Source organism: Penicillium waksmanii (assembly GCF_028829765.1).
Source record: "Penicillium waksmanii strain IBT 27052 chromosome Unknown utg000001l:1.0-4852451.0:1.0-4856178.0, whole genome shotgun sequence".
NCBI classification, from domain to species: domain Eukaryota; kingdom Fungi; phylum Ascomycota; class Eurotiomycetes; order Eurotiales; family Aspergillaceae; genus Penicillium; species Penicillium waksmanii.
The window spans coordinates 4,056,738-4,075,553 of record NW_026643248.1 but is presented as its reverse complement, the minus strand read 5'-3'; the positions used below and the strand labels follow the sequence as shown (position 1 = coordinate 4,075,553).

The window sequence follows — 18,816 nt, the reverse complement described above, 5'->3', positions numbered from 1 at the left end:
ATCCAATTGAAATTGGCACCTTACCTCGTATACCATGCATGCACCATGCAGTGCACTCAATGCCGAAAACCCGAGGGGAAGCAACATCTTGACCACGAAAAATAACAAAGTCCGGAGTAATAAATATATAAGGAGCAATTCCTCAGATTCTTAATGAGCTTTCCCTTCATCATTGGCTTTCCAGTTTGGTCAACTTCATACTAGCTTCCCATACACACAGATATTTCCCAGTCGTCCAAATTGCACGACATGGCACTGAAGACTTCCTCCTCCTGTCACCAAGGCTTGACGCCACCTGATAGCCCAACTAAGGGGTCGACAATGCCCCCTGCGACCTTGAAGGATCTGATGCATCTCTTTGGTGTGTTTCTTGAGAACGTGCTGTTCGATCTTACCGACCAAGAACCTCCAAGCACTCCTGTCTCCCAGGACCAGCCCTCACCGCGACTCGACATAGTTCGACTAAAACATTTGATGGCCAAGCTCAGCCACGATGAAAGCGCTTCGGCTAAACTTTCCGTGGCAACTATGCCTGCTCAGTCTTCTTCCACAAGCGATGAACGGGAGAGAATTCCTGGGCAAGATGGGTTTGATCCCAAGCTTCCCATCTGCACAACACCAGAGGACTTCCAATCATTTGAGAAGTGGTTGCCACCCCAATTCAAGACAGTCAAAGAAACGTATGTCACCAGAATTCATCTGGCCCAATCAAACGTCCCCCTTCCGTCTTCTCCCGTTCACCTTCAGAAGAAATCTGACACGGTTATAGCTGGAACAAAGATACTTGCAAATACAAGACTGCGGAATCGGCTGAGACAAGCGAGGTCCTGGACGAGTATGCCAAATATGCATTCATAGTTCGTGAGCGTGTGGGTACGTGATGCCGTTACCTGATTGATTTCCCAATGATGAAAGTCATAGTAATAGTATTCCCAGACCGAGTTTCCGAGGACGTGACGTCGTACATTGACATCCAGTCGAAAGGCCTGCGCGACATCCTGCGCGTGGTTCTGGACGGCATCAAGACCATCAGCCTGATGGAGGACAAGCCATCGGTAAATGAAGCAGAGTACTATATCTGATAAGATCACTAACATGGCTTTAGATCGAGCAAAAGACCCTTTTCCATTTTCTCCCAGAGTTGGACAAGTATGCTGAAAATATGAACCACTCAGAATGTGAATCACCACATCAGCATCTCTGCTTGCTCATCAACCACCTCAAGGAAGCATATTCAACCATCTCGCAGCGTCTCGAGTCAATGCTGCTGCACAACCACATTACTTATGACCTCCTCTGGGCGCTTTTTAAACCGGGCTCTCATGTTTTCACAAGATGCTTCGGTACAAAAGAGCCACGGTGTGTCATATTCGACGCTGGGGAAGAGATCACACAGAATGATGAGACGTGGTTCAACCTTGAATGCCGATTTCTCGATTATGATGGAGTCAAATTCGGCGAGGCTGGTATCTTTCTACGCCTTGCAAAATTCCGAGGGTCGAAGCCGATCGAGAGCCTAGAGGCCTTCCCTCTTCGCCACCATCCAAGTCACGACCAAGTCAGGAAAGACCTGGTCGGAAGAGGCCAAAAGTTTCGGGATTTTGCCGGCTCGCACATGCGGCACTGTAAAGGCAACGCATTCTTTATCAACAAGGGGAAGACCGTCAAAGCCAAGATCGACAGTCGAGTCGCAGTGGACGCCGCTTTTTTCCATGAAATGCAGCCAAATTACTCCCGACCGTCTCTCCGCGATCTAGGGGTGAAAGAAAAAGATGGCATTCAAGTCTTTGATATTGACGCAATGTTCATGGAAGACCGTGAGCGAGAGAAGGAGAGAATGCGAGGAGACGGCGTAGATGCACGAGAGCTGAGCGAAGCCGATTTACTAGTCGCGTGCCCAACCGTTTGCTGTTTCACTTTCAAGGAGAAAATGTTCTGTATGTGACAAAACTGCGAAGTCACTGTTTCGAGCTAATGCGATTCTAGTGGAGTGCGCAGTCAGTGCTCTTAGGGACATTGATTGGTCACCTGGAACATTCGATTGTCTTCAGATTCGATCGGATACCAAGACAATGCTCTTGTCGCTGGCGAAAACGCGTCTAGGTCTTATACCAACCGTACCTTTCGACGACGTGATCGATGGCAAAGGTCAAGGGCTCAACGTGCTACTAAAGTATGTCGGCAAATTCCAGAAGCCCTGCAAATTCTTCAACTGACTTGTGTTAGCGGTCCGCCAGGCGTCGGGAAGACTTTTACTGTCGAGGCAACGTCGGAGTATTTCAAGCGCCCTCTCTACTCGGTATCAGAAACCCGTTCCGTGCAATGACTGAACTAGCTGACCTTCTCAGATATCTGCGGGTGAGCTTGTTGTCGACCATGGGGACTCCCACGCACTTGAATCACAACTTGAAATCATCTTCAAAATTGCAAAGCATTTCAATGCCATTCTTCTTTTGGACGAAGCGGATGCGTTCATGGCGAGTCGGACCGAATTCCACGATAGTCACAATCGCCTGGTCACTGTATTTCTCCGAAAGCTTGAGTATTATCAGGGAGTGCTTTTCTTGACCTCAAACCGAGGCATACACTTCGATGAAGCAATTCTGAGCCGAACTCATTTGATAATCGAGTACCAGGATTTAACAAGAGACTTCCGCAGGGGTCTCTGGTCCACCTTCTTGGCCAAAGCTCGAACAATGCAAGGACCCGCTGTAGTTGATAAGGACGAGATTCAGCATTTGGAGTCCTTGGCTCTCAATGGACGAGAGGTAAGTTTCATCTTGTTGCGCAGATATGTAACTTGCTGACTCCCGGTCAACTAGATCAAAAATATCGCGGCGATTGCACATGCTCTTGCTGAGGCAGATACCGCGCGGGTCAGTTATAAGTACCTGGAGTTAGCAGCGGAATCGAACAAGAAGTTCTCGGAGGAATTTGGGAGGAAGGGTCCTGTTGAAGGGATGTATGTCTAATGGCTGAGACTGCAAGCCTCAGCGCATCATTCCGCTGTCCATTAGAGCCCTTGAATCTATATAGTGATTATTTCGGTTAGTACACGACAGTCTTGCGTTTTAGTATTGAATAATAGTCTGCAATGCTTTTATGATGATCTTGTCATGATGAAACACCCCATTTCTCAAGTTTGAGAGCCCACGTAATGTCTCGGAGACGTCAAAGCATATGGATAAAGAGCGCACTTCGTCTCAAAATATATAGTTGACAATAGAAGCTTGCTGCACATTTCACCGGCAATGATGACGCCTTTAACTTTGGACTGCCGCCCTGCAAAAACTCTTCTAAGAAAACGGTGTGGCGCGTGCCGTTGTTCTTTCCGCGTTCGGACCGCCAACTTCTGTCAGTTTCCATGACCAGGCGAATACAATTACCAGCTGTTGCAATTGCCAATAGAATTCTTGAACAGCACAATGCTCGCTCAATTAGCGTTGACCGACCAGGTTTTGGCAACTCGACGGTCGACGGGCCCGCGAGCGCGAAACTCGCATCACGCAGGAAATTCTGATTAAATTTGGGTACTCAAAATAAGATCGCTGAGTTAGCAGGTCGAAAGAACATTTTCTGATCAAATAACACGAAAACGTTTTGTATCTGCTGCCTCCACTCGACATGGTCGTCGTTTTGTGACCCCCGAATGCTGCTTAGCCAGTCGGCACCTCAAAGTAGAACTGCGAAAGTCGATGGTCAAAGCACGCCCAGGGTCTTCACTCCAAAGGACATTGTCTCGCCTGCGGTCTTCATGGATTACACCCAAAGCCTTCACTTCTTTGTTCGACCTATGGATCTCCCGGCGAAGCTGTTGTGTCAACTCCATCGTGGCGGCGCTCTCATCGCTGCAGCCCATGACAAGCTTATGGCAGATCTCTCCACCGCCATGCAGAATTTAAATTTTGGCCAGGCCAATGGATCCCAAAAACACAGGTACAGCAGATCCTTCAGCTTTGCGCAAGATCTGAGACACCTGGGCTTCGCGTGAAACTTCTTTCCACAGCCCCGAAGTGGTGCCTTTGCCGATGACCGTGTAATCTTACTTTATGCAAGTCAGGTTGAAAGGGGCACCGTACAAGCCACAACCACCAAGAGGAATACAACGATCGATGTTTTTGTCCAATTGTCTTTTGAGCGAAGCCGCCAACTTTTGGGCCGAGAGAGGATGCCGACACGGGTCGACCTGGCTCCCGCAATGATGGTCCACGTTTGGACACAGCGCACCCTGGGAGCTCGTGGCTTGTAAGCCGAGTAAACATCGTTACGTACAAAATTGTACATCACACCGCCGCGAATGATTGTCTTGGTCACTTCTGCGCTCCTGCTGGCGACCTGATCGCTGAGCGGACGGTGACGACGCGACTTGACTGATCCTATGCGTGTGGCCAGCAGCTTGATTTGTGTCTGACCCGGACGAATTAGGTGATTGCGAACACAGTCGGATCTCCGAAGGTTTAGAGCTGGTTTGGGATCATGTGGGCATTCGGCGGCCTTCTTAGGGAGATGGTAGCGTAGACGAAGACGGCAATTCATAGGACGAGCTAGTATCCGGACTCGGAAGCTCAGGACTTACGATATCGGAGTAGGGAAGCTGCTGGAGTTCTTTCCTCGGGATCAGCGAACGCGTATATTCAAAGTTTGTTACCCATTTTTGAAGGGGGCGCACGGAATTTCTCCACTCTTGCCCGCGCGGGTAAAAACGGAATGCCGTCAAACAATGGCATAACGCCCTTGCAATTGAGGTCCTCGATAGCTGGGGAAATGGATCCCTTGCTGTGTGCTGCATGTCGCTCGGTGGATCACAAAGGAAGTAATAGAGCGTGGTGGGGTCATCTCGTGGAACGCGAAGCAGGACACGAGAAATTCCGTTGGTCAGATAGGGATATTCGAGTCCTCCTTGAATCATCACATGATATTCTTGGACAATCGCAGAGCAGACCAGTCGCTCTGCATTGTACCGCAGCTTCGCATCCGGTTCGGTCGGTATTTTATTAGATCTGACCATTTCCTTCCATAGATCCATCGGTCGCAATCCCATGCGTAAAGTTGCGACCGGCAACTTGTGAGGCGGCTTGTACTCGACAGTCGTCAGGATAGTAATCGTGTTATGGTCGACACGATGAATACAAAACTGGTCTGGTCGTGGGTGGAGTCTGCTTGACAGGTGGTTCGGATCTGTCTCCAAGGGTTCGCTCCTGCACAAGGAGTTTGTGTGGTTGCTGAACTGGATTCCATCACCGAGGCCAAACTCGTCACGGGCCGCCAGGAGTTTGCATAGCTCGATGATGATATCATGAACGTGCTCCTCCACTCCGAAACGTTCATAGGCTTCGATCTTGCTCACTGCTGAGGGGCTTGCGAGAAAACCGGCGGCCAAGTCCTTCTAGCTCGGCTAGTGATGAAAATAGAAGCGGCGCTTGTGCTGAGTTCGACTCTAGGTATTGAGAGACGGACCTGTAGACCCTGAGCAGCTGCTCTGGGCAGTCCGCCCAATGTTCTAACCGTGTTGGGCAGTATTTTCCGGTGGGAAGGGGTATTTTGCCAGTGGTTGAGCGAGACGGCGTCTCGACTCTTAACCGGCGGGAGAGAAGATCATGGCAGTGCTGGAGGAGCTCGGTGAACGAGGTCTGTCGGTTGCGCTCTTCTGCTTGTCGTCTCCTAACTAATTCCTGCTTCTCGCGCTCCTTTGCCTGCTTCCACTTGCTCTCCCCCTCTTTCGCTGAGCTTTCTCCTGTTCGTATCTCTCCTCTAGTCTTTTCAAGCGCAATCTGTAATCTGGAGGACTGTCGTCGGCCATGGGGAAGGAGAAAAGGATTCGTAAACGTCGCGGCAATTGCTCGTGCCCAGTGGTTCAACTGTCCGGTCTCCTGACAATGATTGCTCGACGACCGGTGTTATCGGTGTCTTGTCGTACATCATGACATATCGTAAATGGTTTCTCTCGCTTGCTGGTGGGGATATGACGCTGGTACTCTGATCATTTGTTCGCTGAGGTTATCGTGTTGGTTCGGCCACTGGTTCGGCCGGGGTCCCCGTCTAGGGCGGTGGGTCACGCGGCAGAGCGCGTCCTTGTTAGCCTGTCAGGTGACTCACCTGAGGTGAGTCGCACCAGTCGCATTAACGGCTACTCTCAAAATCAATATGCTCTTCATCTCCATCGGCTTCAAAAGCAATCTTGGACTTTTCAGATTGTCGAAAAATCGTTGCTATCTCGATGGCTTCACGCAGAGTGTCGTGAGACTGCTTCCGCCGGCGGGTTCGTGCCTTTAGGTGGTGGTATTCAGGGGGAGTAGTCGCTCGGTTTGCGGGGGCTTCGCGGTTAAACGGTCACCTTCATTTTGACGAGTTGGTCGCAAAATCAGTTGGATACCAAATCAATGAGCGATGAGAACGTACTTGACAAGCTTATTATTGACTCGGCCACGGTGGCAACATTAACGCACCGTCTGTATTGCGATAGAACTCACGCAAATTTCGCTCGCGATACTTATCCAATATCAGTGGCCAGCAGCCCCCGCAATATGAATGTTTGCAACTAAACTTGCTAGCGGCCTTGATAACATTCGCGATATCAGCCATGGTATGGGATGGCATGTAAATCGTGGCCGGTATGCTGCGATGGCGCAGTCGGTCAAAAGCCAGATCGCTCATGGCTGCTGAAGAGGCTTCGGATTTGGCATGAGACGAGCTTCATGGCGGTCATATCTATGGTTTACTTGCCAATGATAGTCAGCCTTTCATTAGATAGAATCGTGCTGGAAAGGTGAGGACGCTTTGGAATGCTACCAGATCTCACATCGAGGGGCTTCGGGTCCCCTTAGGTTTCGGTCGCTGAAGAAACTTCGAGCGAAATTGTCCTTTCAACGGAAGTATCGACAGCTGTCATCATCGGGTTTGGCTTGACCAGGCCTGGTTGGAAGGCAAATGCGGAATAGGGATCTGTCGTCTCGACTGCAATGATCTTGCGACAAACGTATACATCAGCGACATCTCTTAAAAAACAAAAATTCGACGGTGGCAACGCAAGGGAGGGCTTACAACACGCGTGCCACTGGCTCAAGGTTGATCAGCAGGGTCCCTGTAGGATGAATCGTCAGAATAGATGTCACGCTCAAAATTACCCAATTTCTCTACTCACTTTGCCAGCTACTGCTGCGTATAGTGGGTGGTCTCGATCTGTCATGGGCGATCAGTCAACAGACTTTTGTCTTCACTTTTAACGTACCATCTTCGTAGCCTTTCTTCATCAGTATCAAGCATGTTTAACATAAATCTGTACAAGAACAGCCGGGGACGGTTTTTAAAAAGCATCTTCCATGTTAGCAGCGTATGAAATATGGGGTCTGCATTCTACTCACCTTCGTCCACGGAAGTCTATGCCCTATATAGAGAGTCCAGTGATGATAGAGCGGGCCACTTCTATCGTATATGCATAACGTTTTTGGCTCACTCTGTACCGAGGCAGGGGCGAAAGCAAAAAGCTTTCGATAACCTTGGTTTAGGATGACAATGGAATATTTGTGAAAGACCGTTCTTCTGGCGAAACTCCAGGTACTTATATGATTTCACTGGGCCCTTACCCTGTGGATCCTCACAAGTTGTGAGGACCTCAACACCGCTGGCACTCAAATTGAAGCTGGTTCAACATGTACACATTTTTCTCACGCACAATCCAAGCCATCATGGCTTTTAATGATGGCTTAGCATATTAATTTATCTCCAACTCTGTTGACACCGTTTCAAAACTCGCAGCGATGCCGTAGATAAGTGCGGACGGGACGTTCGTCAACATGGGCCCACACTTTATTGCTCTGGGCTGTTAAACAACAGTGATCCCCTTAATGCACTTTACTCACTGGCTATCAATGAGCATCTTGCGATTGAAATTGAATGCTAATAAGCTATGGTCGTTGATTGTGGAGTCCACGATCGAGGTCTAGGTGGCGTTTATGTGAGTACCTACGTGCAGCAACGGATTTTGCTATTTCAACTAGGCTTTATTTTTTGTCTGTTACTTACTGGTTTGCGTGTAAGATTACTGCTTTATGTATTGTTTTTTGAAGCCGCTTGTTGTTGTTATCAAGACCTGCAGAATGCGCGATCCGCTCAATCATACTTTTGAGCGATAAAGGAGGGTCTCAATTTGGCTATCGGAGGCTGACTTTGTTGACCAACATGCATTTCCAGCCTATCAATTACCGATGCAAATATCAGATGGTCTGTACTGTAAACCAGTTGGAAGATTACTTTTAGACACGAGACTGTACTTGCTTCCCGCAAGATCGCATAGAGATATGGATTTGAATGAATTGAGCCTTACTCAGTCAAGCTTTGGATGCAGTATACGAGCAGCCTCAATACTTTGAATTCCCTTCTTGGTTCGAATAGCTTCATGAATGGCAGAAGAAGGTCTTGGAGCATGATAAAGTTGTAATGACGTAAATTAATCAACTTGAATAGCCTAGCTATGTAGTCAAGATACCTATTCCATTGCAGGTATTTTGGGGGAAAGAACAGGATATGAAACACCAGACGTTTTGAAACGAAATGAATGAAGGGGATAGTAGTAAACACACCCCAGAGCCGAATCATCCGAGCCATCAGATGCGAGGCTCCTCAGAGTGCCTGCGGGCATCGCATCTGTGAGTTTTGGAGCTCTCTTTCTTCTGGGAGTCCAAAGCTGCAGCCTTGATGGTAAAATCTTGGCTCGGGCCGTCAGTACACTCAGTGCCGTCAGGCATCGGCTGTTCAGGAGTCCAGACGCCGTTAGCACAGCGCTGCCAATAAGTGCCTCCTATGCAGTTCCAGATCCCTTCTTCAGAACAAGACCCGGTGAGCGTCTTGGAACCGGGGCTGGAAGCACAAATAAAGCTATCGGAACTTTCCGCCGTAGGATTGGTCTGGACAAAGCTTGCAGATTCAGTGGAGTAGTTCGCCACGTTCACGGCAAGTGACTCGCTGACTGAGGACTCTTGAGTACTACCAGCCGCAGTAGGGGATTTAGAATCTGTAGTGATGGTGGAATTTTTGGTATAACTGGATGCTTTAGCTTCATGGGCAGATTATCCAGTAGCACTATAACCATCTTGTCCCCAGGTAGCAGCACCGATGAAACAAACGTCATCATCAGCTCCAATAAGTTTTTCTTCTGCTCCAAGATATTGGATAGTATTTCCAGGGTTGGGAAAACGGATATCGTACGACGGCCTGGTCAAGCAGCCGTTGATGTTGGCAATGAAAAGGGGAGGGAAGGGGAGGTTTCCTCGATTTCAGCGGATCCGGAGCCCTTCGAGGAAGAGTTATTCTCGGTGATGGTTATGGGGGTGCAGTTCATGTACATCTCGCGGTTACCGATACGGTTGAACCAGGTCCAGGCAATTGTATACTGACCGGCTTTGAAGCTGTCAGGAATGGTGAAGTTGGGCGAGAAATGAGTAACCATCGTTGAGCTGCTTCCGATGTTGAAGTCACTCACGGTCTCATCCATACACCCACCCTCAATTGACATAATGACACTCCGTGTAGTGTCTTTGCTGGGAGACCGATCCGACGTAATACTGATTTGGCAAGAGCCACCGCCGTGAGTAGTACCACCATGGAATATCATGGACTGGCTCTCACCCTTTAACATATGGTTCTCCTCAATAACTGAATAATCGCCCGTGGTTTTGCATGGGAAGTTGCTTCCAGATGCGTCGAGAGGAGAATTATTAGATGGGTCTGAGTTGTAGGGGACGGGGTCGACCATGACTAGGTGAGCTTCCACAAGGGAAATTCCAAATATTGCAGCTAACACAGTAGCCAATTTCAAATAAATCGTTCAAATGGCTTTCAAAATTTGATTGGAGCTCTTCTTCAAACTTATTTCACCCTAACCCGTCCCAGAAGATCAAAATGTATATAAATAAGTTGAAAATGAAAAATAAAAGGATTTGTAGGATGGCTATCAGTGTATATTAAAAGCTAATAAACATCCATAGACTATCATGAAGCTTCAATCTCAACACCTCAAAAATACACAAGGGAAGAAACTAAATTTTGGTACCGCGAGACAATTCTTTTCCCTTGAGGTAAAGCCCAGTCAAAAAGGAAATGTTTTTTTTATCAAAATAATAATCAGACATCAGTCGCCTGAAAAAGATGAAGGCGGTTTCTTGTGACGCTGAAAGAATTTCTGTTGTCTCTTTATAGAAAAACGGCCAATTTTTGCAAGAAAGAATAGACCGTGGAGCACTTTCTCTTTCGATACCAGAAGAGGGCCACACACCAGACGAAAATGCTGCAATGTACCGAAATCCACAAGAGCGACATATCTTTCTTCCTGGCACAAAATCCCCGTCAGATGACCAAAATATGACGCCAAATCTAGAAGCAGTGCCGGCCTCAATACGGTTTGCAATCGCCACGGGCCGGCTCGACGCCACCTGGCCATGTCGATCAACACAGATGAACCACTGCCCCCAGATAGCCCCCACCTATCTACTCGTGTCATCATGGGCACATGCTCTTTAACTGTCGAAAATAGGATGTTAGAATCTTGAAAAAACGCTGCCAAGCCAGCCAGCCAGCAATTACTAACTTACGAGAATCCATCACGATATTGGTAGCTGAGATGACATATATGAAAAGCAAGTATATAGGCTCTGAGCAGACACGATATATACCAGGGCCATGTATGTGTTGATTGATTAGTGCTACTTGCCCTTTCGGCTCCACGGCCTGGTGTTAATAAATTTTCCCTGTCTCTCTCTCTGTGTGTGTGTATGTGCGTGTGTGTTTATAGACACTACTAGGCTATATTTAGAAATAAAAACTATTATGTGTTTGAAGGTGCGTTCAAATGATTCAAATTTTCTTCAAATCCTTGTGGGCATATCTTAACAGTACTGATTTTGTCTAGCGATGGTAGCCTGAACACTCGTATTTCCGACGAATCAGGAAGCAGGGTGCACAATTTCATTATTCTATCAATCCATGCACTGTAAAGGTTTGGCCGTAATCTAGTCCATTTTTAGCCCATATTAGCAATCAATCTATGAAAAAGATATTGCGAAAATCCGAATGACGGATTCATAAAAGATGAAAATCAAATTAGACACGCTGAGGCTTTTGTTATACTAAAGGTCCCTGCTATCCTCCATAATAAATTCATCTTTCCAGGAGGCTCGAAAACACTTTCGGTGAGACACGGGGGCTTCACTCCCGGGTATATCATCGACTAAAGATATTCTCCGACGCAATAAGGCTTTGCGGTCTCCAAAGCAGCCGCACTGATAATGCATTCGATTGGAGGGTCGTCGGTGTGGTGATAGGTGAGTTGTAAATTTTCGAATACCGGACGGAAGGAGAGGTTTCGGTAGAGCATCAGTTGCATCTCGTCGAGGTGAAGGTCTGGGTCATCTGGGCTCGTGAAAATCCAGCAAGGGTTCCCAACAAAGTCAAGGCCTCTTCGGCGTCTTCATTCGGGCCTAGGCTTCCAGTTGGGATAAAAGATCTTCTTGTCAAGAGCGGACTGAGGCGTGCACAATGGTACGTGATTGAGTTCAAACTTCTGGGTACGGGGCTTTCTGCGAAATCGTGTAGAGAAATTCAAAACCCTTCCCATGATATCGGTCTGGTAATTGAAAGAAAGCTCCCACAAAAGCTGTATAAATTCATCTGCAAAATCACGGTGCCGTCATCCGAAGAGAGCACCCTTTTGAAGACGAAATGTAGAGGCTTGCGTAACGTATTTGAGTCTTTGGGGCCAGGACTAGAAAAGAACGCGCCCTATCAAATTGCAATTGGATTGTGGTTCCATTTATTGCGCGCTCAATAACGCAAGACAGCATACTTATAATTTTCCTCACTTTTTTTGAGATCAGTATAAAGGAGAAATAGCAACGATAAAATTGACATTCCATGCCTCATGAAAATTGAATCAGTCTCCTAATTTGGCAACCATCCTTAGCTTCGCAGATTTTGCAATTCATACCGCATTTTTGTAGGGTTGTTGAGAATTTATCAAGGCTAAAGGGAATTTATGGCTCTGATTGGCTTATACCTTTTTGCAGCGTTGCCCCGATTCACGTATCCACTTAGCTCCCAGGGATCCGATGTGGATTTTGCTGACAGACTAAGCAATGATGGTAAGGTGTAATGGTAAGCTCGAGCTCCCAGGAGCTCAGAGCTAAATCGAGACCAATTACTTCTATTGGGCATTGTAGCACAGTGTATCAATCATGGCCCCTATTGGCTCATTATTCATCGGCTCTATTATTAGTATCCAATGATCGCATCAATATTAGCGACCCACAGACTCCTGGGAGCCAAGGCCAATCATTGACCAGTAATCAAGACGACTTGTCAGGATGTGGGCCATTGATGGCACTAATTGGCTTATATTCGGAGTAGTACCCACTCGCATCCGCTTCGTTCCCAGGAGATTGATGTGGGTATTGCTTTCGCAAAGACGCGGCTGACCGCAGAGGTTTGTTCTTTAAAAGCGTAATCGAACTAATGACTGGCTTGCTGTACAAGAGACTCTGTTGTGAGATGGGGGTGTGCGAATCTGCTCCGCGCCGTACCATAGCTTGATCTACTTGATATTGTGTAGGTGTGATGGGTTTTCTCCGATATGCGAGGTAGGCAACGAAGAAGCCTGCGAACTGCCTGTCTCTAGTGAGTTGCTATTACGTGGACTAACGGACTCATCGCCGGTGAGTGAAATGAAATGACATGTCCTCGTCACCTCACCCGTCGCAATCAAGGCCGGACTGATGGTGGTGAATGTTGATAACTGTGATCAACTCTTTTATGTGGCATCTTCACGGCTGTTTACACAATGCGAACAGCCAGAAAATGTTTTTCATGTTGCGGATCACCAGGTGCAAGATGTATTGCCTCCGAGAGCTGTTTTGAACCAGTGATGAAATGTTGAGCCAGGTATCATTTAAGAGAACTTTGAGCCCGAGCCCTCACAATTCACGATGATTATCTCATTGACGCAGATCGAATGCCTGGCTGGATTGCTATAAAGACCCGGTCCTTCGCCGGCAGAGCAGTTGTTCGCAAGCATTCCTTTGTGATTCTGGGTGAAAGAATATCGAACGTGATTCGTCTCCGCGGCTACACTTTCGTATGGATTGACCTCCAAATGAGGCAATGAAATGAGCCGACATCTTATATCGCAATAGCCGAAAATTTCTCGATAACAAAGTCTTCAGAAAGCAAGTGAGTGTCGCTTCCCAGTCATTTAGAATCATGCTAACTCGGAAGATGCTCGATATGAGCCCCGTTTCCGTTATTCCTCGAAGAACCTATTGAATGAATTTTTCAGGATCTGGAGTGGTCCAAACTGCGAGCAATGTGGGTTAAAATGCCTTCATAAGCTACCTGCCCATGATTGAAGATAATCAGGTGCCATCCTTTATAAATTCCCCTGCAGTGGACAGCAATAACTGATAACGTAAGTTTAAAGTCTGCAGCAATTTTCAAGGCAGATGTCATGCGCTGACGATGCTCTATATAGGACGGCAAACTTTCTATCGCGAGGCAGCCATTGTTTTGTAAGTCACGCTTGTCCTTGCACCTGCCCATCCCCAACGCTCGATACTGCATTTCAATCTCCCTACCATTGCTATCCGTCCGTGGCTCTCTGTGCTCAGCAGATATCGCTGATGATTCTTTTTCGTCATAGGGCGAGCTTCAATTTTACACTCGACCTGACAGAGCTATGTTCCCCCTCGTCCTCGAAGCTAAACTAGCTGCAACAACCTGTGGTGTCAAGCCACTGAATCTCACTATGCTTGCGTCTCTGTTGTTTCTGAAGACGTGGTGGACACAGCCACTTGGCCTGGCTTATTAGTGGGCCCGATTCAGAAAGGCTCAGTACCCTCCGGTTGGCCATGTGGTAAAGTTCCAACATGCTAACCCCTCTTCCAGATTCACCCTGTCCGACCAAAGGTTAACTGTCAATGCACTAGAAATCCTCCGTGTTCCGACAGGCATGATTTAGTCTCATGCTAGACCGACTGGGTAATCGCAGCATCCGGCGACAACAAAGGGAAGCGTAGCATCGACGAGCACCGAAAGATATCACGGCTTCTCCGAGAATGGCGTCAATCAGAAATGAGTCGAGCTTTTGGCCATAGTCTGAAGGATAGCTCCGTCGAGCCCTGGTTGCAGCTGAGCAAGTGACAAGGCAGACCGCTGCGCTCGACCTACCCGAGATCTCTCGCCACGAGAGCAGTCGTTTCAGGTCAGTTCTGAGTCTACCCGGGATAAAACACCAAGATTCTTTCCTTCAACAGGACTTTGCCCTGACATCCTTAAAGATTTATCTTTTACCCGAACAGCAAAGACGAAACAGCTATTCTTTAGCAGATAATGCGATCATCCATATTCATTTCCAGCGATACGGGGTGATCCCGGGCCCTCGTACACGTGAAATCGAGCTGAACCCGCTACATCTCTGGTTGGCCTTCGCTGATACCAGACTACATTGACGGCAAGTCTGTACCACCCTCAGTCACCAGAAGTCATGCTGACATAGACAGTGAAACATAGCCCTGGTTCGGCCGTTCCCACGAGTCCGATCGGGAGAGTGTTTTGTGGCTGCTATTAGGGATCTCATCTGAAACACGAGCACGATGAGTTGCGAACGACCATCTTGCGCCAGCGACCGATAATTGGTGCTAGATCGAGTGTATATAACGAAAAATTGCTTGGCTGTGTTTCAATGCAAGCGGCAATTCAACCCTACCACCATGGCATACTTTATGAACGAAGCTAGTAAGTAGGTGTCCGTCATTGAAATATTGGGCAACCAACTGACCTTGTTGCCAATCGCCGATAATGGTCCTTTCTCGATCTCACCGCCAAACGCCCGGGACTCGCCAGCAGAGCAGCTTCGCAATTTTCCATCAAAAATTGGAGAAGTATCTGGCCAGATTGAGATATTTCTTTCAGTGTGGGCGTGTGACATGTGTCATATGCGACGCGCTGGTGCACTGACTTGTCCCCCCTTGCACGCGTACCCAGCAAGATCAGCTTTTTGAGCTCCACAGGCGTCTTTGATTTACTGTTGTTGTAAAAGCAGGACAGGAATCAAGTCGCCCTGACTGGAATATTCCAGCTCCTGCTAGATCAGTCCCTTTATATGTATACGATCCCTTCGGCTTTCCCTCTGGGAGAGCACAAGCAATAAAAATAATTCATACCGCTGAAGGGCGGCGACGGTCCTCCGGACAAAGGGGCGGCTCCGCCAAGTCGGTCGCATTGACGACTCGGTCGCATTGATCTCTACACCACACCCCCCCTTGTTCAAGAACATCGCCCTGGCATGAGTGTTGCCGTTCGCGGCCGCCGCAGAAAGAAGAGATGCCTACCACACACAGATTGGGGTTCGTTCCCAGAGCCTTGTGATAGGAAGCGAATGAGCCAAGACAAAAAGGTAAGCGCGCGCTTGCACATTTAGAAACATGCTTTTTTATTTTTGGAATTTCAGGTAACAGAGTCTCTCAACCATCAACTTAGCGCCCGGAATAATGTGCACTTGGTCAGCAGTTGCAATTGGACCCCTAAGCGTCTGAATTTGAATTGCATTCCTGCACTCTATGCGCGATTTTAAGGAATTCAAAATATCAGAAAGCCTTAAATAGCAGTCTCTTTCGCCCTCTTTCACGCGCAAGGAACAACAGTTCCCTTTTAACTTTGAAAGTCCTTGCGAAAAGCCTTTTCTTGACCCTTGCAATTAGAATGTTTCGAACTGCCATTCTTGGCTATCCCCTCAAGGCCATCAGATGGTTAAGGGAAGATATATATAAGAATAGTCCTGAGAAACGCAAAGAAGCCGAGACGGCCATCAAGAAGTTTTATGAGGCCAACAAAGACAACATGGAGAAACGAGGGGTCTCTGAGGCGATTGTCAAGTGAGTGCTTAAACATTTGAGTCAAAAGGCGGCTTGCTTACCAATAAAGGGGAGCGAAGCATAATGATCCCAGGAACCCAGACCCCAAAGGAGAGCACTGGACTGTCGAGATGATCAAAGAAAATGGTGAATTTGTGACAAAGAGACATGTCTATTGACGTACGTTGGCTTCACTGTGCCACTGGAAAGCACGTTGTGTTGCTTTATTCGCACTATGATGCTGTGATGTGTACATCGCTTTCCTTGTGGGGCGCTCCGCCTTATTGATTGAATGCTATTGGAGAATCTGAGAGGCACTGGAGATAGGGAGAGAAAGTGTATGGGGAGGGAGAGTTGGTTATGTGCAACTGGAATACATCTCATGTTCATATCTGCTGGTTTTGTTGAATAATACATACCGATTTAACCAAAAGGACGCGGGCATAGCCTGTCTTACACTTATCTTACTGAGTCTGTGAGAGTGATCAGTAGTGAAAATGAAGTTCCCTGCAGTTTGGTTCGACGTTCGATCGCGGCTTGAGTATCACAGAGAGGAGTGAATCAATAACCTTCGGAGAAGGCTTATGCGCAATACGCTGGATACGCACAAAGATATCCTTGATGAACTGAAACATCCAGTCACATGGATACGACCGTGGAGATGAGCTATTGCCTAGCCGTAAACGGGGGACAAAGCGCGGTCTCTCACGACAAGATAGGCATCACCATTTTACCCGTTGCATTACACATGTGATTTGGATCTTAGGTCTTCGAGCTAAGACAACCAGCAGCTTAAATTATATGCGCTGGTATGCTTCACTAGTAATTAGTGAAGTACCTACCCGCAGCACTCCAACCTCACACTCGGGAGTGGATGGGTCAGGTAGTTTAATTGATGGATGGATTCCTCGAGCTTTTCGCGGCCTACGGCTGCATATAGCCCTCTAGCAAGTATTATCTGATAGTTCATCCTATAAATTAACCGACGCGGGGCTAAATCCTGTGACATTCTCCCTGTGCATATTCCCCCTAACGTCAAACTAAGGGTCACTAGGCGGCACAGCATGTCAGCAACTGCCTGATCATGTTTCTTTCCATTCCTTTCGATGCCCCCATGATCGACGCCTGCTATGAAACTCTGACCCACGAGCTCTCTATGTAGTCCAATCGTATGCGCCAGAGTTGGAACGCCCACCCTCTCATGGATTTCGAGAACTAGTAAAGACAATCCGGGTGACGCTTGATACCACGCCATATAGGCGGATGGGTTTGGTTGATTGATTGATTCATTCCCGGGCTTTTCAAGGCCTTAGGCCGTATATATCCCCCCTAGCTTGTGTGCGCGGCAACGTTCTGTATGTACACGACTTTGGTAGATCCCGTAAGACGAGATTATTCCCAGACGGCAGTATTCACCCGCAGTATTCCTAGACGGCAGTATTCCCATATTATTTCTGTCAGGCGGTAGTGTTCATGGCACAGAATATGAGTTCTACCCCGGTGGTCCGTAAAAACCGAGTCACTTTGGCAAACGTTGCGTCAGACCCGGGCCCGGAAAGGCGTGTGCACATCGAGCATGCATCTCTCGACTCGTAACCAGCTAGCTACTTCTACCATGAGATAGCGCGGTGAGGCGGACACAGTCCTGAGATATTCCTTGATTCCGCCGGTCGTTGTGAGTGTTGAGAACCGATAGGAAAAAGGGGTGCGGTATTAATTAGAAAGCAGAATTGAAAAATATCAGGGGATGAGGTTCAAGCACAACACCCGCGTTTCACCGCCGTCCTCATCTTGGACAGAACTTGGCTTCCCCTGGGAGAACGAGCAACTGCCAAAGTGGCGGCCCCAGCACCACGAAGAGGTGTCTGCCCGTCGCAGGCGGATGTGGTGGCGGTGCTACGAGTAACCAGTTGATGCCAGGCACTCATGTAAATATCTTGGCATATGTCACGTGAATGGCGCGTCTAGGAACTTATAACCGCTCGCGATCCCCTCAGATCATTTATAATCCCCCTGACAGAAGGATCAAAAAGTTCATGCCACAAATCTGCACAAAACATTTCAAGATGACGACTGCTTTCAAGAAAGCCTTGGCTCGGGTAAATTCTCGAGCTTGGCTCGCAAAATTCTTCAAACCTGTTTCTCAAACATCCATATCTCCCAATCCACACCAGACAACAGAAGAGGCAGACTTTTATTCTACCGGAGGCTTCCATCCCGTATCGCTCGGAGACACGTTCAACTCTGGCACATACAAAGTGATGAGGAAACTAGGCTACGGGCAGTATTCTACTGTCTGGTTAGCTAGGGATTCCAAGTGAGTGCAATTCTCTACATTTGTCAAACGTGTAGCTTATCGAGTAACGAAGGGCCCAGAAGTATGTAGCGCTCAAAATACTAAGAGCCGATTGCTACGGAGGATCGCATGACATATTCGAGCGAGAAATCCTCTCGAGGCTGTCTGATATTTCCGGGAAAAGCAAACATGGAGGCCGACACCACGTGTTACCCCTCCTGGATCAATTCAAACACGAAGGGCCAAATGGACAACACGTATGCTTCGTGTTCGATGTGTTGGGCCACCACTTGGATTTTCAAACCGCAAAATATGAAAATGGGAGATTGCCTCTCAAGGCAGTGAAAACAATAGCGCGACAGCTTTTACTAGGGTTGGATTTCCTCCATAGGGAGTGTGGAATTATTCATACCGGTATTGCTATGCATTGCGAATCGCCTCCTACTCACGATAATAGTGCTAATTACGGTCGACACAGATCTTAAGCCCACGAATATACTACTCCAGCTGGAAACTCCCGAAGAAACTATTGAAAAATATTTATCAGAAATTCCTGCACGAGTCAGTCATGAACGTGGTGTCACTAAGCCACTCCGAGAGGTCATCAGGACACCGCTCATCACAAAC

General features: G+C 47.8%; 5 protein-coding genes across 5 annotated transcripts; 2 read left to right on the top strand and 3 right to left on the bottom strand.

Moving 5' to 3' along the window:
- Window positions 1–249: 249 nt before the first annotated feature.
- Window positions 250–2,972, top strand: N7481_001427 (uncharacterized protein; the record flags this gene model as incomplete). The annotated part of the gene is made up of 8 exons (XM_057260646.1): window positions 250–680; window positions 770–873; window positions 937–1,055; window positions 1,106–1,937; window positions 1,987–2,173; window positions 2,227–2,299; window positions 2,349–2,768; window positions 2,823–2,972. The coding sequence occupies 8 exons, from the start codon at window positions 250–252 to the stop codon at window positions 2,970–2,972; spliced, it is 2,316 nt and encodes a 771-aa protein (XP_057128478.1).
- Window positions 2,973–3,649: 677 nt separating this feature from the next.
- On the top strand, window positions 3,650–3,991 carry N7481_001426 (uncharacterized protein; the record flags this gene model as incomplete). The annotated part of the gene is made up of 1 exon (XM_057260645.1): window positions 3,650–3,991. The coding sequence occupies one exon, from the start codon at window positions 3,650–3,652 to the stop codon at window positions 3,989–3,991; it is 342 nt and encodes a 113-aa protein (XP_057128477.1).
- A 507-nt stretch (window positions 3,992–4,498) lies between these two features.
- Window positions 4,499–6,161, bottom strand: N7481_001425 (uncharacterized protein; the record flags this gene model as incomplete). The annotated part of the gene is made up of 3 exons (XM_057260644.1): window positions 4,499–5,357; window positions 5,458–5,751; window positions 6,097–6,161. 3 exons carry the CDS (start codon window positions 6,159–6,161, stop codon window positions 4,499–4,501), a joined length of 1,218 nt encoding a protein of 405 aa, XP_057128476.1.
- A 2,442-nt stretch (window positions 6,162–8,603) lies between these two features.
- N7481_001424 (uncharacterized protein) lies at window positions 8,604–9,127 on the bottom strand (the record flags this gene model as incomplete). Its single annotated transcript, XM_057260643.1, has 2 exons — window positions 8,604–9,039; window positions 9,123–9,127. The coding sequence occupies 2 exons, from the start codon at window positions 9,125–9,127 to the stop codon at window positions 8,604–8,606; spliced, it is 441 nt and encodes a 146-aa protein (XP_057128475.1).
- Window positions 9,128–9,214: 87 nt separating this feature from the next.
- On the bottom strand, window positions 9,215–9,751 carry N7481_001423 (uncharacterized protein; the record flags this gene model as incomplete). Its single annotated transcript, XM_057260642.1, has 1 exon — window positions 9,215–9,751. One exon carries the CDS (start codon window positions 9,749–9,751, stop codon window positions 9,215–9,217), a length of 537 nt encoding a protein of 178 aa, XP_057128474.1.
- Between the last annotated feature and the right edge of the window lie 9,065 nt (window positions 9,752–18,816).